Below are 15000 nucleotides of genomic sequence, written 5' to 3' on the forward strand. Positions count from 1 at the left end.
ATCTTCAAGGCAGTGCTCAAGCATTGTTGCAGTCTAGTGACTGAAACAAGTAAACGATAAAAGATTCTTTGAAACTGACTATGGTTTAGTTTGTAGCTTTGAGATTTTGATGTGATTGTTTACTTTTAGAATCACATTGTAGAGTAGGTGTGAGAAACTGGACCTGGCCAGTCTGAAATATAAAACAGAAATTTTGTAATAATAATAATAATAATAATAATAATAATAATAATAATAATAATAATAATGAAATTATTGTATACAGTGCTCAGGTGCACCACAACTTCTCAAAAGTGCATATAAAGTATATGCAGTAATGTACAAATGTTTGGAAAGCGAACAGTATGTGAGTCAGATACATGCTTGCATGTGTATGGAGGGGAGAAAATCAGGTGTAGTGTTGGCAAATCTCAGGAAGCATGGAAGTTTTGAAGGATGCAGTGCTCCGACAACTAACAACTGATGCCAGCAGTTTGTTCCATGCTTCAACAACTCTTAGTGTGAAAAAATGTTTCCGAAAGTCATGGGAGCTGTGCTGTTTTCTGACTTTGTAAACATGTCCATGGGTGTTAGACATATGGAGTTTGAAAAGGTACTCAGAGTTATTGTTTGTAAAATGGTTAATAATTTTATGGGTATCTGCCAAGTCAGCTGCCAGACGTCAGAGTTTCAATGTGTCCATGCCCAGGGAAGTAAGGCGTTCAGAATATAGCAAATGCCTCTTGGTTGCATGTCACTGAACGGCTTCCAGACAATTAATATCCTGGGCAAGATAGGGGCTCCAGACCGGTGATGCAAATTCCAGGTGAGGTCGTACCATAGCTATATAAAACCACAGATAGATAGCCGGAGAGCGGCTCACAAAGGACTTGGTGAGTGATGCCATCTTGGCAATTTTAGCGATGTGTTTCGTCAAATGTAAATCACTATCGACAATAACACCCAGGTCACGTTCACAAGAAGACTTTTTGAGATTAGTGTTGTGGAGGGAGTAAGTAGACACTGGGTTTTTCTTCCCAAAATGTATGGTGGTACATTTGTCCACAGCCAGCTTGAGTTGCCAGTCCATGATCCACTGCTGCATTGTGTTCAGGTCTGATTGCAATAGAGATCTATAGTGTACATGATTGTACACTATAGATTGTGCTTGGTTTGAATGCTAAAGTGTAAACATATAGAATAAAGATAAATATATAGAGTAAAGATAAATATGTAGAATAATGATAAATATATAGAGTAAAGATATAAAATAAGGACAAAATATATAGAACAAAGATAAAAAGTAAAAAATACCGTGGGCATTGCTGCGTACAGGTGTAGACATAAGTGTGTGGTTAAGAGGCTCACTTTACAGCTACGTGGTTTTGAGTTGGGTCTTATTGTGTGGCACCTTAGGCAGGTATCTTTAACTATAATCCTGGGCTAGGTAATGCTATGTGAATGACTTTGGTTGATGGAAACTATATATCTAATTGGAAAATGTGTGTGTGTGTGTGTGTGAGTGTGTGTCTGTGTGTGTGTGTATTTGCGATTATATTTTGTAGTGTACCTGAGCTTGTAGTACATCTGAGCTTGTAGTGCATCTGGATTTGTAGGGAACCTGAGTTTGTAGTGCACATGAATTTGTAGTGTGCCTGAATTTGTAATGCACCTGAGCTTGTAATGTACCTGAGTTTGTAGTCCACCTGAATTTGTAGTGCACCTGAGTTTGTAGTGCACTTGAGCACTCTTTTACCCTTTTACTCTTTTACTTGTTTCAGTCATTTGACTGTGGCCATGCTGGAGCACCACCTTTAGTCGAGCAAATCGACCCCAGGACTTATTCTTTGTAAGCCTAGTACTTATTCTATCGGTCTCTTTTGCCGAACCGCTAAGTTACAGTGATGTAAACACACCAGCATCGGTTGACAAGCAATTTTGGGGGGACAAACACAGACACACAAACATATACACACACACACACATATATATATATATATACACACGACAGGCTTCTTTCAGTTTCTGTTTACCAAATTCACTCACAAGGCTTTGGTTGGCCCAAGGCTGTAGTAGAAGACACTTGCCCAAAGTGCCATGCAGTGGGACTGAACCCAGAAACATGTGGTTGGTAAACAAGCTACTTACCACACAGCCACTCCTACACCTATGCGTAGGAGTGGCTGTGCCTCCCAGCATATGTTCATTATTATTTATGTGCCTCCCCCCTTTCATTTGACAACTGATATTGGTTTATTTATGTTCTCTTAACAAAGCAGTTCAACAAAATAGACTGATAGAATAAGTACTAGACTTCAAAATAAGTATTGGGTTCAATTTTTGAGAGTAAACCCCTTAAGGTGGTGTTATAGCATGGCCACAGATCTATGACCAAAACAAGTAAGAGATAAAATAAAATAGTTTTTATACAAAATAACAGAACATCACTTAAATTATAAAATTTACACAAAAGTAAAAGCAAATATAAATAATATATTTAAATATAAATATAAAGACAGTAATCCCTCAATTATCGCAGGTGTTAAATTCCAAAACCTCCCACAGAAGCAATTAAATTCTAAAAAAATATAAATACCTATCGACCACAGAAACATGTGATATAGTGAGGAGTCCTGATATAAATTTCCATATATTTACCAAAAAATCCGCGATGTACTGAGTGTGCAATAGGTGAATCATGATGTACTGAGTGTGTGATAGATGGACCGCGGTATACTGAATGCGCGATAGGTGAACCGCAATATGGCATGGGATTATTGTAATATACTTTCAACCATTGCATTAGAGAACTTCTGATTTATAAATGTGCTTTGTATAAATATTTATGTAAAAATATGAGATTACCTTAAAGAGATATGATTCTTTATTCCAGTCTTGAACTTCGAAGACTTCTTCATACACTGGATCCACAGTGATGACACATTTGTCCAAATAAAGAGGATCCTTTGGGTTAATTAGAAATAAAAATAAAATGACATTTAAACAACGTGAAGAGAAGAGTCAAATTCAATGAAGAAGGAAAATGAAATAGATTTCTTAAATAGTCAAATAAAATCTAGTTAACTTATACAAACACACACACACACACACACACACACACACAGAGTCTTCTTGAACCCTATTTATTTGATGACTGTGAATCTTTTGAATTTTTGTTGCTGCCCCTATAAACCAATGATATAGCTAGAGTATGTTCTCTCTGGAGTAGACCTAGAGTTTGCCATCCAAAAGCTAACATAGACTGTACAGGCTTATACAGAAGACCTAAAAATACCACCCCATAAAAGCATTGCTCCGGATGAACTGCACCTACCCACTTCCCTGCCATTACGCCACTGCAACAAGTTAGTACAAGCTTAGTTGTGTCATTAAGAAATTTGTTTCACAATCAGCTACTTCCAGCTTCAATTCCAATGTGTGACACCTTATGCAAAAGTCTTCTACTTAAGATTGACTCAGGCTTTGTGAGGGAAATTAGGTGCAGGGAAAATGTACAGAAACCTATAACTCCTTTTCTGTTATCAGTTTTAGTTGCTTAACTCTAGCCATTAAGCAGACTAAGTTTTATGACGTTTTGGAGCTTATCTCAATTTGCCTGGTGTGATTAAGTGATTGAATTAACATTCTTCTCTCCATATAGAATTCCCTGTCAGTTTCAGATTGTTGGAAGTGAAGAAAACACAGAGTCAAGCAACACAGAATTGAATAAGAACAAGAGTAAAATAAAACAAGGCTGGCTCATAGGCCCAAAGAAATTATGCCCCTTTTCGTCCATGAGATGTTACACCACCACAATGACGCCAATGCCAATGCCAATTCCACCAATGCTGACAATAACACCACATTTCTCTGTTATGGCCATTTATATCCTTTCAGTAAGCATCCATAGTGCATTTGGATGCGAACAGCCACAATGACAAAATATGCATAGGGAACAAATGGCATAAACTAGATTATATATTTATCATACTTTTTCCTACATACCACAACCAGCAATACAGCTGAGTACAATATTCCTGTCAATTACCATTATTCTAGAAGAAGACCAGATGATGGTATTCTACATGGAGGTCTAAATTCACCATTAGTAGATGTATGCCTAACTGTTCACACAGAAAATACAACACATGTATGATGTACTAGCATAGCAAGAGCGTGTGTCAGCCCGGGTGGCCCTTCCACTTGCTCCATCCCAGACCCCACAAAAAACATATATTGCCTACAGCAGACCCAAAAGTGCCGCTCCTTTAAAAGTGCCTCCTGGAGCGGACAGCCCCTACCACCCAGCTACGCTAGTGTATGTATGTAGTATATTACTCCATCTTTGGTTTGAGTACTACTTTTTCTCCCTTGTTTTGCACTTATGTGCTTACTTGTGTGTGTGTGTGTGTGTACCTATATATATTTATGTATGTTTATACACACACATTAATATAGATAGATAGATAGATAGATAGATAGATACTCAGTTAAACAAATGGACAGATGGACAGGTAGGTATATATGTATATAAATATATATATGTGTGTGTGAGTGTGTGTTTATTCAGGTGATGGAACATAGAAATTCTTTCCTAGAATCCTAAGAAGGAAACATGATCAGGCAACTAAGGACCATCATATGAATAAAAAAATATATCAGCTCATTGTACATGTTATTTGTGCTTTAAGTTTGGATTTTTACCAGTTCTTTAAGTGTTTACATGCACACATGCATGTGTGTGAGTGTGTGTGTGTGTGTGTGTGTGTGTGTGTGTGTGTGTGTGTGTGTGTGTGTGTGTGCGCGCGCGCGTGTGTGTGTGTATGCATGATAATGTCTATGTGAAGCACTCAAAATCCATATGGTAGATAATTACTACTTATTACATAAAGTTGTCAATTATAAACACAGAACAATGCAGACTATACAAAATTACATTGAGTAATTAGCCTTCAAATTACTCTGTGAAATGTAATTCTTATTTATTCACATTGTTTTGAACTAATTATGCATCTGTTAAAGTGTTAATAGATAATGGAATACAGAATAAGTACCTGCTTCATTCGACTCAACTAAGTCATATGAGAATATACAATAAAATATGTGTATATCCTAATGACTTTGTTCCTTTCTTCCCATTCCTCTTTTTCTCATTCTAATTATAAGGGACAGAAGATTGGCTTGTATTGAAGCATGCATGGGAGGGGTGATGTAGCATAAATGGGTCTATAGCCAATAAATCCATAATGGTTACTAAAATATTATTACAAAAGTATTAGTATAAATTTTCTTTATATTTGATCTATTCTATCATCATCATCATTATCGTTTAACATCTACTCTTCCATAGTTACATGAGTCAGATGGAATTTGTTGAGGCAGGGTTGGTTGGTTGTTTTTTTTTTACAGCCAGATGCCCTTCTTGTCACCAGCCCTCACCTGTTTTCCAAGCAAAGTAATATTTCCTCATGGCTGGATATTTTTCCAAGGAAGATTGGAAATGATGGACATATAATGGATGGTAAGGTTTACGATATCAAGAGAATATTGCCTTCCTCCATTATCTCCTTTTGTTCTTTGTGTAGTTCAGGCTCCAGCAGGTGAAGAGAGAAAACTTCAAGTGCAAAATGCAATTTACGACTGGTTTATTTACAGGTTTCACAGGATAGGTGAAGTCTGCTACTCTCAGCAACCATTTTTAGCTGTGTGCGTTGTGTAGTAGCTCCATTAGTGCGGGGACATTGTCTCTGGAGGTACAACATACAGACAGGCCCAGCCAATGGAGCACGATCAGCAAGTACTGCTGCTAAGAGGCAGCAAGAAAAAAGACTGAATCTGTTTGTTTTTGCCCTTATATACAGTTTGCCATCGCGAACCTCATTGTGATCTTGTGCATGGCAAATGGATGCAAGTGAGGTCTCGCTCCAGTCTCAGAGATGGCAATGGCTGCTGTGAGATCTCATCCAATATGGTACTGACTGCTTGTGCTGCTACAGATACCTCTGTCTGGTGGGATTGCAAAGGAGTAATTCATTTTGAATTGTTACCACCTAATGCAACAATCAATGCTCAAGTCTACTGTCAGCAATTAGAGCATTTGAACCAAGCTTTGAAGAAAAAAGACCCGCTTTAGTGAATCAAAAAGGAGTAATGTTTCATCAGGACAATGCATGACCCCACACAGCAAAGATCACATCACAGAAGACCGAAGAGCTTGGTTGGGAAAAAATTCCCTCATCTACCTTATTCTCCTGACCTTGCTCCTTCAGACTACCATTTGTTTCATAGTTTACAGAATCATTTGGGGGACATAACTTTCACAAACAGTTGAAACTAACATTTCTGAGTTCTTCACTTTGAAACCAAAAGAGTTTCACATTGATGGGATTAAAAAGCTTGTAAATAAATGTATGTTGTTAAATCGTTGGTGTAACCATCATGTTCTTGTGATGTGATGAGCTAACTTTCTTTATTTGCATTAATTTGTGAATAAATCAGGGAATCATACTTAAATAAAAACACAGATAATGATATAAATTATATAACCAACAAAGGATAAAGATAATGATCAGTACCTAATAATCAATAAATTTAAAATTGAAAGCAAAAAACGAACAAAAAAAATACAAAATAGAAGATAATGAAAATGCAATAAATTTTCACGATTAAGTCTAAAGTCTAAATTGAAAAATAAAATGTCAGATGATAAACACAGTGTGGAAGTATCAGAATAAAATAGCTAAAAAGCTGAGAACATAATGATAATTTCCAGTGATAAATTCACAATCACTTGTATGATAGACCAAAGGAAACAATTTGGGCCGACATACGTTTTTCTAAGTCCAATACACTTTGTGACCTTCAGATAAAAACTGTGCCAAGGAGACATATAGAAACAGACACTAATATCAACACACACACATATATACATTTACAAGTGGAAACATGTCCGGTTTCTCAGCACACAAAATATATGTACACTATAAAAGACTATTTATGTTAAGTCATGTATAGCTTTGTTTATGTAACCAGTCCAGTACTTTAATAATATAAACAAACATGAAAAGTTGCTATAAACAGGTAATTCAGCCATAGGTATGGTAACTAGGCATATTGTATTTCGTTTTTGGATTTGGTTTGCAAGATTCTTTATATGAGTTCGTGTGTTGAAACATATTCTGTTGTGTCTGGGGAGAGTCATTTTCTTTTTGTGCCTTATAATGCAACACACTCACTGGTAAAATTTCCACTTATTTCATATTTTTATCTTCCTAAAATTTTCGTTGCGTCTTGCAACCTTTTCAGAAAATGACTCTCCCTAGGCATATTGTGTTTTCTGCAATATAACATGCAAGATGATATAATGAAAGTAGTGCATAGTCTTTGAAGATGAAACAAGCAGAAGGAATTTTAAATTACTGCATATAATTAATGTGTGTTACTCAACACTACAAGTTAAGGTTGGTGCCTTTTATGGAGTATGACATAAGACTGTTACACGAGAAAAATGAAAAAGGCAGGGAGATCAACTCACTGAGATAAGTGACATAGATTTCTCGAGATAGCTGAGTGGCTCTCTGGTCTGGGATTGAATTTGCCTGCTTTTTACAACTGTAAGCTATCTTTCTAGAACCTTTTGCAGGAAAGCTTGCACACTTCATTTGAAGTTTGCCATGTTGACCACAGTAAGTCAGCCAGTACCAGCTGGTCAAGCTACATTCCCATAGAGATGTTAATACATTTTATGGTAACCCATTTCCTTTTATGGAGACACATTAGGTCATGGTTCTGAACTGGGAAAATCTAAGAGCCATGGTTCAAAACAATAATTATAACAATATAAAATATGGAGACTTATTCACCCTCAAAATTTGTTTCCGTCTATTTTACAAGTTCATACAGCATATTTTTGAGCCATGTACAGGGACGCTGTTAGTAAGGTGAGGGTTGACAACGAGTACAGTGAAGAGTTCCGGGTAGAGGTAGGGGTCTACCAAGGTTCAGTCCTCAGCCCCTTCCTATTTATCATAGTCCTCCAAGCAATAACGGAGGAATTCAAGACAGGTTGCCCCTGGGAGCTCCTCTATGCTGATGACCTTGCCCTAATTGCTGAGTCACTATCAGAATTGGAGGAGAGGTTTCAGGTGTGGAAGCAAGGATTAGAATCGAAGGGCCTAGGAGTCAACCTAGCTAAAACCAAAGTTCTAATAAGTAGGAAGGTAGACAAATCACAAACACCCTCAGGTAGATGGCCCTGCTTGATCTGTAGAAAAGGCGTAGGTAGAAACTCTATAAGATGCACCAAGTGTAGCTATGAACACATAAGAGGTGCAGCAATGTCAAAGGAAGGCTAACTAGAAAAATAGTTTTTGTATGTGGCAGATGCTTAGGAGTAATAAACACTGAAAATACGCAGAGACCATCTTCCGCCACATTCCAGGGAGAAAAACTAGAAATAGTTGATAGCTTCCGTTACCTAGGTGACCAAGTCAGCAGCGGGTGCGGGTGCGCTGAAAGTGTAACTGCTAGAGTAAGAATAGTCTGGGCAAAGTTCAGAGAGCTCTTACCTCTGCTGGTGACAAAATGCCTCTCGCTCAGAGTAAAAGGCAGATTGTATGACGCATGTGTACGAACAGCTATGCTACATGGCAGTGAAACATGGGCTGTAACTGCTGAGGATATGCGTAAGCTTGCAAGAAATGAAGTTAGTATGCTCCGATGGATGTGTAATGTCAGTGTTCATACTCGACAGAGTGTAAGTACCTTGAGAGAAAAGTTGGACCTAAGAAGCATCAGTTGTGGTGTGCAAGAGAGACGTTTGCGCTGGTATGGTCATGTGGCGAGAATGGATGAAGATAGTTGTGTGAAAAAGTACCACACCCTAGCGGTTGAGGGAACCTGTGGAAGAGGTAGACCCAGGAAAACCTGGGACGAGGTGGTGAAGCACGACCTTCAAACTTTAGGTTTCACCGAGGAAATGACTAGAGACCGAGACCTATGGAAGTATGCTGTGCATGAGAAGACCCGGCAGGACAAGTGAGGCCATAATCCCGTGGCCTACACCTGGGATGTAGCCAGCTCACTTATGCATTTCTTTCCTTCTTGGGACACAAAACTCCACTTGTGAAGACCTGTTGAGGCAAGTGAAAATCAAAATCGTAATCTATCAACATCAATGGAATTTGTAGCTGTGATACCAGTGCCGGTGGCACATAAGAGAACCATCCGAATGTGGCCATAGCCATCGCCACCTGATTGGCCTCCGTGCCGGTGGCACATAAAAAGCACCATCCGACTGTGGCTATTGCCAGCTTCGTCTGGTCCCCATGCCAGTGGCACATAAAAAGCACCATCCGACCATGGCCGTCTGCCAGCCTCGTCTGCCACCTGTGCTGGTGGCACGTAAAAAGCACCCACTACACTCATGGAGTGGTTGGCGTTAGGAAGGGCATCCAGCTGTAGAAACACTGCCAGATCAGACTGGGCCTGGTGCAGCCTTCTGGCTTCCCAAACCCCAGTTGAACCGTCCAACCCATGCCAGCATGGAAAGCAGACGTTAAATGATGATGATGATTACAACCTACATGTGTTTCCATGGCACAGAGTATGGGCAGGTGCACCTGCAACCAGGCATAACTTTCTATGCAACTTCATTCAGGGTCTGTCTACCAGCTAGTTTTGAAATGAACTAAATATAGTTTGTTGGTTAGGATTCAGGGGAAGTGAGGGGATGCCGTTTTGAATGTTAAATCTAATCTGAAAGAACGAATGTCAGTTAACTTGCAAATTTGCAGAGGTAAGATGCAATCCTTATTTCACTTAGTTTTTTCCAATCATGCCTGTGAAAATATAGTGTTAATTTTTGTGGCTTCAAAATATTTGACTCCTATTTTTAGCAAAGCTTGTGTTTTTAATAAAAGCACCCTTGTTATATATGATTCTTTTATTATATCTATTAATTTTGCTTGTATGGTTTTAGTTTGAAGCCACTAACATTAACATATCTCATGAGTATTAATATTCTTTATATATATATATGATAGACTTCTTTCAGTTTCCATCTAGCAAATCCACTCACAAGGCTTTGGTCAGCCTAAGGCTATAATAGAAGACACTTGCCCAAGGTGCCACGCAGTAGGACTGAACCCAGAACCATATGGTTGGGAAGCAAGCTTCTTACCACACAGCCACCCCTGCACCATATATACTATTAAAAGTGGAGTTCAATCTTGCTTGTTTGCTTGCAATGTTACCCAGCCAAACTGACGCGTAATGGGGAAAAAACTTTGAAAGTAAAGTGCTCCTGAAATGTGAATATGAATGGAATAAAACAAGTTTCATGTAAATTGGACTAGTAGTTATTAAGATATTCAGGGTTTGGGGGTATAAATACCCAAAACGGTGCATAATGGGGAAAATACTCCAAAAATAACTTCACCCTGAAAGGGAAGAAACTCCAACCTTTTCATTATGATAGGCTAAATATTTTTAAAGTGAAAATTACTTTAAAAATACAGTAAATAGTCCATAAAAGATCCGTTCATAACCTTGGTGTGAAATAGTTTTTTCCATAGGTTTCTTTTGAGTGCATTCAACGTATCTCACCTTCAAAGATTTGGCTGCTGTTTCTAGCACGCCCTGCCACCATGTAATAGCTATTTATGATAAAGGACAGGAAACACCTGTTACGTGGTTGCAGGGCAGGCCAGAAATAGCAGCCAAATCTTTCCTTTTCTCGAGAAAGGAGCCATTTATGCATGATTTCGATGTCACATTTGTTCAAAGCATGTGAAATAACATGGAAACGTTTTTAAAAATCCATGAAACAAAACTCTGTTGCTGGGAAACTCAGACTTCCCTGGTGACCCAACAGGTCACGGGTAGTATATATGTGTGTGCATGTGTGTGTATGTGTGTGCATGCATGTGTGTATAAAATACAGTGTACATTTAAACACATTAAGAAGTTTCCATCATAGGACTCCCTTTCGCTAGAAGGAACAGCTACTGTCCAAATTACTAATTAGGGATAAATTCCCTTCGAGAATTTATCCCTAATTAGTGGTTTAGACTTTAGCTGTTCCTTCTAGCGTAAAGGGGTCCTATGATGAAAACCTCTTAATGTGTTTAAATGTACACTGTGTTTTATATGAATAATATATATATGCTAGGCCACTGGTAGTAAAAATTTCTAAAATCTTTATTACCCTGATATTATTAATTATGTATGTGTGTGTGTGTATAAATATATTATAAATGCTAACGAAGTTGGTTGGTCAACATACTGGTTGGTCAAAATACAATTAGAACTGAACTTAGTTGGCATGCTCACCAAACCAACAGTTCATTAGATTCAGCTTGCTGGAGCCCATCATTTCACTACAGTTGTCGATTGTGGAACATAAATGTCACTATTGCTACATAAAACTGATGATTGCATAATGCATGAAAGAAATTATTTTTATCACAATAAATATATAATACTTTATTTTTATAATATTGTAAAATTGTAAAAATTATATATTATAAAACGTGAAAATCAGACTAGGTAGGAATTTCATTGATTACTATATTCTTCTATGCATAATTATACAACCTCGGTCAGATGGATGGATGGATGGATAGACGGATGGACGGATGGATGGATGGATGGAGGGATGGATGGATGGATGGATGGATGGATGTTTGTTTGTTTAGAGTGTTTGAAGTGGTGTAGATATTGTGTATTGAGAAAAAGGAAGCAGTCGGAATTTTGGCTAATTCTTTATTAGCACTTTCTTTCATTTAAACACACTCTTTAAGACAAAAATTAAAACCAAGATATATATATATCCAAACTGAGGGAGTGGAACAGGTAAAATGCACATGACAAATATCTTTTAACTAGCTGAAACTTGTGATGTAATCATTATGCAATGAAATCTACTCAACATAGCTAAACATTAGGCTGAGATTACCTTCATGAGATAAACATTACATTGCCACCTGGAATTACTGAGTCTGCTACAACACAATGATGAGCCCAACTCAATAAGAAAATCAGTAATAAAAAATAAAAACCAACAAAAAAAAATCAAGAAAGTAACTTTAGTGAACCAATGAGCAATAAAGCTAAAGAGCAAGTGTGGTTTAGAGTAGAGGAGTAGAAAAAAAGGAGAAAGAGAAGGAAAGAAAGAAGAAAAAGGAAAGAAAAGGACTGTTATCATTACAGAGACAGTATTGTGGTTATAAAAATCTATTCAAGAGACTGAGGACAGATCTTTTCCGACTGTTAGAATGCTGTCATCTAAATCAATAGGTAAAGGGGTAGTAGAGGTAGGAAGACCAGAGGTTTAAGGTATTTTGGATTGCCAGACAGTGTGTCAGTGAAAATTATTATGTTGTAAGAGAAGTGCATTTGCTTGTATGTTTCTCTTGCAGTTAGTGACTTTGCAAAGAAAGAGGCTTGGAAGTCCCCCCATGAAAGGCTGCTAAATGTAGAGAATGCATTGGAGAAGTGGAATATGCCTAATGTGGCCCCAGCTGAGGGACCAGATATCCAAATTGATGGTTGCTTGGTAGATAAAGCAATTAAGGATATGAAGAGAGGGGAAAGCCCCTGGCCCATCAAGAATCACCACTGAGAAGCTTAAAATATCTGGTAGAATGGGATAAGGCTTGGTCACCCGTATAGTTAATCAGGTTGTCCACAAGAGAGTCATACCCAACAACTGATGTAGCAGTACTGTAATCAATTGCTATAAAGATAAGGGTGACACCTTAGACCAGGGGTCACCAAACTTTTTTCATAGTGGGCCAGATATAACTAAAAGAATGCCAAGCACGGGCTGGATAAATATTTTGTTCAATTCAGTATAATATAGAATACACTGAATGTACACAAAAAATGTACACAGTCATCCTATTTATTTATCAAAACATAAAATACACAAAATAATAAAAACAATAAGCATATTTTAATAATACCAAAATATTACCAAGTTGGAATTTTTAGAATAAGTGTGCACATAGCTGATTTGCATAAAAAGTAAGCAGCACAAAAGTTAATGAGATTTGTGAAACTGGCATTTTGCTTTCAAAATATCATCAACATTTGCTTTATGATTGCTGTAGCCAACCATAAAAACTGCTTTCAAATGTTCATCAGTGAGCCTTGTTCAATGTATTGACTTCACACACTTCATTTTTGAAAAAGTTTACTCACAAACATAAGTTGTTCCAAAAACTGAAACTTTTTTCAATTTTGAAAACTCATCAGAAGGCAAGCAGCGATAAAATTCTATGAGTTTTCCATTTCTGTGCTTCTCTTTCAACAAGGTATTAGCTTGCAAGTCAATAAGCTCCAGTTGTAGTTCAGGGATTATCAAACAAAAGAATTTCATCCCCAATTTTGTCAGGATCTGAAAATCTTTGAGAAAAATGCTTATTTAAGTCCTGAATAGTTTTTTTCTGAAACTCGAGGTTGACATGTTCCACATTTTCTGTGCAAAACTCTTGAAAACACTGAGAGAGAGGTTTCCTCCTTCAAGTTGTGCTTCAAACAATGATAGCTTTCTCCAAAATGCTGTAATAATTCTGTAGAGATCACAGACAAGGTTATTCTTTCCTTGCAGTTTTAAATTCAATTCATTCGTATGAGAAGTGACGTCAACTAAAAACGACAACCTTGATAACCATGAAGGATCTGACAGCTGTGGATCAGCTCTATTCTTTTCGGTGAGAAAAAGATCTATTTCTCTTTGGAGCTTATAAAAACGAAACAGGACTTTACTGCAACTGAGCCATCTCACTTCTGTGTAGTAAGGCAAGTCACAGAAATTAGAATCCATTTCTTCAAGGAAAGCCTGGAACTGTTGGTGATTAAGCCCATGATTCCAAATAAAGTTCACCACAGTTGTAACCTTAAACTTTTCAAACTGTTGTGTAAAGATATGGAATCTGAACATGACGCATTGGTTTTCACACAAACGTATGATGGCTATCAAAGGGGAACATGCTTAGACAGCGTTATGAACTATGAGAGGAAGTAGCAATATTTCTAGATTTGCAGCAGAAGGCAAATCTCCATGACAACTTACAGTCTGAAGGCTTTCGGCTATCTCTAGCTTACTTAGTGGACATAATCGAAGTGTTGAATGCTCTCGACCTTAAACTACAAGGGAAAAACATCAACATTTTCACACACTGTGACACTATTTGAACCTTCGTGGCCAAACTCGACCTTTGGAGATGTCGAATTCAGTAGGGAAATACAGCCAGTTTAAGTTACTTGGATTCTGCTCTCATTCACAGTAACCTTGATTCTGGGTTAAAGAAACAAATAATCACTCAGCTAACCAACTTGAAAACAGAATTCATCAGATACTCCCCAGATATAGATGAAAAGCATGAAGCTTGGAAATTCATCAGGAACCCATTTCAGTGTGAAATGACTGATGTTTTGGATGAAGTGCAAGAGGAGTTTCTTGAGCTGAAGTTCAACTCCCCAGCTAAGGAAGACTTCAAAGAACTGGATCTTGAAACATTCTGAATCAAGTGCCTTCCTGTTTACCCTCTGATCTCACATCAGGCTCTTCAGAGTTTAGTTATTTTTGGATCCATGTATCTTAGTGAAGCTGCATTTTCCACATTCATTGCTATCAAAACCAAGTACAGAAACAGACTGAATGTTGAAAGGGGCTTATGTTGTGCACTCTCTGGCATTCAACCACACATTCAAGATCTTGTAGCTAAGAAGCTGTGTCAAGTATCTCACTAATAGTATGACTAATTCATACTCAATAAAAAAGAAACTTCTTTTTGCTAAGAAGCAGTGTCAAGTGTATCACTTTTTGTATAATGTGATTATATATAAAATTATACATATTTTGCGTAATATGACTAATTCATATTCAATAAAAATATTAAAAACATATTTTAGATTTTAATTAAAATCTAGGAGGGAATTTTATTCATAGATGCAAGGGTGGAGTGTGGAGAGAAGGACAAATTCCTAGGGGAGGCATGGTAGTAAAAACGTTAA

At 37.5% G+C, this 15000-nt stretch overlaps 1 protein-coding gene across 2 annotated transcripts in view; it reads right to left on the bottom strand.

Annotated features, from left to right (window-relative positions):
* The window catches only part of LOC115223087 (neuroepithelial cell-transforming gene 1 protein), an 85779-nt gene that overhangs the window by 1124 nt on the left and 69655 nt on the right, over positions 1-15000 (bottom strand). For both annotated transcript variants that reach the window (XM_029793504.2, XM_036500412.1), the window contains exon 11: positions 2845-2943. In XM_029793504.2, the coding sequence (XP_029649364.1) occupies positions 2845-2943 (99 nt within the window). The remainder of the gene's footprint in view (positions 1-2844; positions 2944-15000) is intronic.

Source organism: Octopus sinensis, linkage group LG2 (assembly GCF_006345805.1).
Source record: "Octopus sinensis linkage group LG2, ASM634580v1, whole genome shotgun sequence".
NCBI classification, from domain to species: Eukaryota; Metazoa; Mollusca; class Cephalopoda; order Octopoda; family Octopodidae; genus Octopus; species Octopus sinensis.